General features: G+C 36.5%; 1 protein-coding gene across 1 annotated transcript; it reads right to left on the bottom strand.

The window, feature by feature from the left end:
* Nucleotides 1-1,834: 1,834 nt before the first annotated feature.
* Nucleotides 1,835-3,823, bottom strand: LOC112734170 (protein FAR1-RELATED SEQUENCE 5). The gene has a single exon (XM_025783394.1). The coding sequence runs from the start codon at nt 3,821-3,823 to the stop codon at nt 1,835-1,837; it is 1,989 nt and encodes a 662-aa protein (XP_025639179.1).
* Nucleotides 3,824-4,227: the final 404 nt, after the last annotated feature.

Below are 4,227 nucleotides of genomic sequence, written 5' to 3'. Positions count from 1 at the left end.
TTGACAAAGGTTATTTATCATTTTAAAATTTCTTTTTAGAATTTGTTTTTGGTGGTTAACTCTATTTTGTTTAGTGTAAAGAATAAAAAATTGTTTTCAAAATTATTTGATGTCATAAAAAAATGGTCAAATAGATTAGAGGTGTCACATTTTTTATGAACTGATTTCATGCCATAAATATGTTTGGAAATTAGGGTGATGTTACTTATAATATTTGATGGATTGAGTTGATATTACAAATTTTTCGAGAATTAAACTGACATTATATATATTTTTGAGAAACTAAATACTTTAGATTATAATTTATTAATCTATGGAATAAACATAATTTCATTTTTTGACATAGATTTACAAAGGGAGCGTAAATCTTAATTAACAATGTAGCTAAAAAAATAATTAAACTTTTAAAAAAATGCAAACCTATACTAGCCAGTGACACCAGTGTTTGGTTCAGTTTTTTTTTTTTTAATTTATTTATCAAAGACAGAAGTTTACTCATTGAGAAGAAAATTAATAATCAAAGGTTTTTGGTTGAACTATTATTTTAAAGTTATATCAGTGTTGTTCACTTGTTTGATCCTAATTATACAATACCTTATGTCTCTTTTTGAAATGTTAAAATTGCATTAAGTTACTACCAAAACAAAAAATTACATGAAATCAATTAAAATACCCAAAAAAAAAAAAAAATATTACATCACTCTCCGAAATTACCCATTCAAGTCCCCCAGTTACCCATTCTAAGTTGGCTATCTTAAGAATCAGCAGTTGAAAAAAGGTAAATGTTCAAAAGGGTGAGCTCCCCTGTACTCCTGTTCTGCTAAGAGCAAAGAAAATAACAAATGAGAATAAGAATGTATAAACAAGTCTCAACTTAGATAATTGACAAGCATTATAGATTAATATTTTAAATACTATGACAAGCATTATAGATTAAACAATACTATGACAAGCGCAGAAGTGTAAAGTGAAAATCATATCATCAGAGATGAAAACATCCTAGCCTAGAAATAGTAAAAGCATATAATTTTCCTCAAGCATATGGTTCACCTTGGATCAACAGAAACAACAGTTACTTTTAAGTCATCATTTACTAGAAAACACAAAATCCAGCAGCAAATCAAGTTCCATTTATTTTGACAGATCATCGGAGATATGATCTCCACATATATCAACCAAGATACCTTTTTCTTTTTTCATTTCTATGATGGAATAAAAAAGCAAATGCTTCACATTTCTATGATGCCATAACAAGAGTACGAACCTCAACCTTTAGTTATAAACACGAACAACATCAACCATCGCAAAAGCTGAATTCGAATAAGATTAAATATAACAGAAATAAATTAAAAATTACACCAATCCCAAATCAACTAAAAATTAGAGGATACCAGAAAATTAAAGCATTAACCATACCTTATTACAGCACCTCATTGCTACTGTAGGAAGCACTCTCATCATATACCTATAATATCAGCAATATAATATCATTAGTACTAGCTAATAAGCAGCAAATAAAACTTTGTCATACCTCATTGGTAAAGATACTTACAAATGAGTCATCTTCAATGTTCATGTGGTCATCCGAGTCATTATCAAATGTGTCATTTCCAAGGCCTTCTGACTGTGAGATGCCACGACGAACACGACAAGTTGTTCGATTGTGGCCCTCCATGCCACAATGTCCACATCGATGTTTTCTTTTATTGGACTGTGAAGCCCCCCTTTTGTCCTACATTTTCTTGGGTCCCTTGGCATGCTATGTCCGAGATCATTGGTTGCAAGCCCAGCTCCAGAAGCATCCACTTGCACACCATCTCTTACACTATCTGCATCATTGACCCCCCCCTTTTTGTGCAGCATCTTCCTCCTTAAATTGTTTCAACAAATTCATAGCCATTTCCCGTGTAAAGATAAATCTCTCGTTATCTCGGCAAGCAAAGTTGGCTAGTTGTCTAAACCAATCCATCAAACAACCGTACTGACTTAGCATCAAAGAATCCCAATGAAGCCCAACCGCATTTTGCAAACCCACTTTGGCAGTCTTGGTCCACCGAGGCAAGACTAATGACCTTGGCAACTCCTCTATATCTTCATGCACCAAGATGCAAACTACGTGTTCACAAGGTATGCCAAATGATTCCATTCTCATACATGAACAATTGAATTCCATCTCAATGTCACAACAGAATACACGCCACATCTCATTTGGCGTTTGGTCCAAACCGACAGAGTAAATCACATAAGAGCCAGTTTGCCTCATATTTATTACCTTCATTGATGCAGCCCGTACAAGGATTGGTTGGAACATATGAAATATTGATAGGGTGTAAACATTGGCAGCACTCCTCTCTAACTGTTGAAAACAGGTTTGCATAATGGGTCTCCCATTCACAGAGGCGAGGTCAGCCTGGACCTCTTTCCACCTTATATGGTCGACACAACGATTAAAGTGTTGAATGAACTCAACCAGATTGTACCTTGAGTTGACATACTTTGCAATGATCGAGTTTAATCCCTCGCACCGAGAAGTAGTCCGAAAACCAGCAAAAAACTTCCCTCTTATATGTGCAGTTGCCCATGAATGTCTCTTTTTATACATATCTAGGACCCAATTCTTGTTTTCGACACCAAATCTCTCAACCATTTCAAACCACTTTTGACGAAATACATCAATTTCATAGTCGCCTAGCATACACTTTTTAAACATGGATGTAAACTGGGGCTTGCCAATGTTACTTGTTGCGTTGCGAATCAGATGCCATGCACATAATCTATGATGTGCATTAGGAAACTCTTTCTCAATGGCGAACTTCATTGATAGATCACCATCCGTGATCACCGAAACAGGTGCTTTCCCATTCATTGCTACCTTCAGTTGTTGTAGCAACCACCTGTATGTGTCTTTTTCCTCATCGCAAATTAAAGCAGCAGCAAAGATAATTGTTTGATTGTGATGATTGACACCAGAAAATACCACCAGTGGACACATATATTTATTCCTCTTATAGGTAGCATCAAACGCCAGCACATCGCCAAATAATGAGTAGTCGGCCCTGCTGAGACCATCGCACCAGAATAAATTGCGCAAAGTACCATCGGTATCCATGTGATGATTAAAATAGAGAGAAGGGTCATTTGTTGCTTGATCTTCTAGATACTTCAAAGCTGCATATGCATCACCGGGTAATTGGCGCCTCTGCTTTGCTATTTTATTGTACATGTCCCTTTGCGTGAAAGAGAGATACTCGTAGCCACCTGCCTGATTTGCTAATGCCCGATATATCTGCCCAACACTAATCCCACCCTTTTTCATGTTAACCATGTGGCCAATATCAGCCTCGGACATGAATCTATGCCCAGGGAGCAATCCAGTCAACCGAGGATCCAGAAGCGGATGATTGTGTTCATCAGAAAAATAAGAAATAAACCAACGACCGCTAGGTGCATCTACACGAATCTCCATCATTGCACTGCAGCCACACCTTGTCTCGGGTGTAGGTTTTCTCTTAAGGTTTCCGATGCCGTAATTATTTGGCGGTCTAAATCCTTCACGATGACATACAAAATTCTTCAACTTAAGTGCGCCCGCACGACTCTTCCTAGTCCTGTTCTTCCGAGCACTAAAGCCTCTTGTCCTTGCATATCTATTGTAGAACTCAAATGCAATGTCGACATCAGAAAAGTGAAAATGACATACATCTTCATCCCTGATGTTCCAAAATTCAATCATCCCAATGTCTTCGAGTGAGTCAATGTTATACCCTTCATCGAAGCCGTGATAATCGAACATTGGTTCCACATTTGTGTCGTCCTCATCCATATAATCCACATCAACTTCCTCATGTTTTTCTTCCTCCTTCTCATACTGATCATATGATGTATGCTCGCTATTAACCCCTTCATGAGAAAATTCCTAACCCATAACTTCCTAAACACCAATACACAATTCAAAATGAAACTTAAGTTTGTAAATAAATTGCCAAACACCGAGTACCAGCCATCACAAATCACAATCTTTTAAAATTGAAATCAATCCAATAGTGTCAATCTTAGGAATCATGGAATTGGACACGAGTTTCATTTATTGTATTAAGGGAAAATGAAGAAGCGTGAATCCAAAATCTAATGGTGAAACTATAAGAAAAAAAACAGAAAGACAAGAACAATTGGCAATGCCAGCTATGCATGCGGTGGGTGCAAAGGACAACAAAATATTAAAGAGTA

This window comes from Arachis hypogaea, chromosome 13 (genome assembly GCF_003086295.3).
Source record: "Arachis hypogaea cultivar Tifrunner chromosome 13, arahy.Tifrunner.gnm2.J5K5, whole genome shotgun sequence".
In the NCBI taxonomy this organism is placed as follows: domain Eukaryota; kingdom Viridiplantae; phylum Streptophyta; class Magnoliopsida; order Fabales; family Fabaceae; genus Arachis; species Arachis hypogaea.
This window is presented reverse-complemented; position numbering and strand designations above follow the sequence as displayed.

Coding starts and splice junctions, on each gene's coding strand:
- LOC112734170 (XM_025783394.1), bottom strand. CDS start 3,823: ATGGATGAGGACGACACAAATGTGGAACCAATGTTCGATTATCACGGC.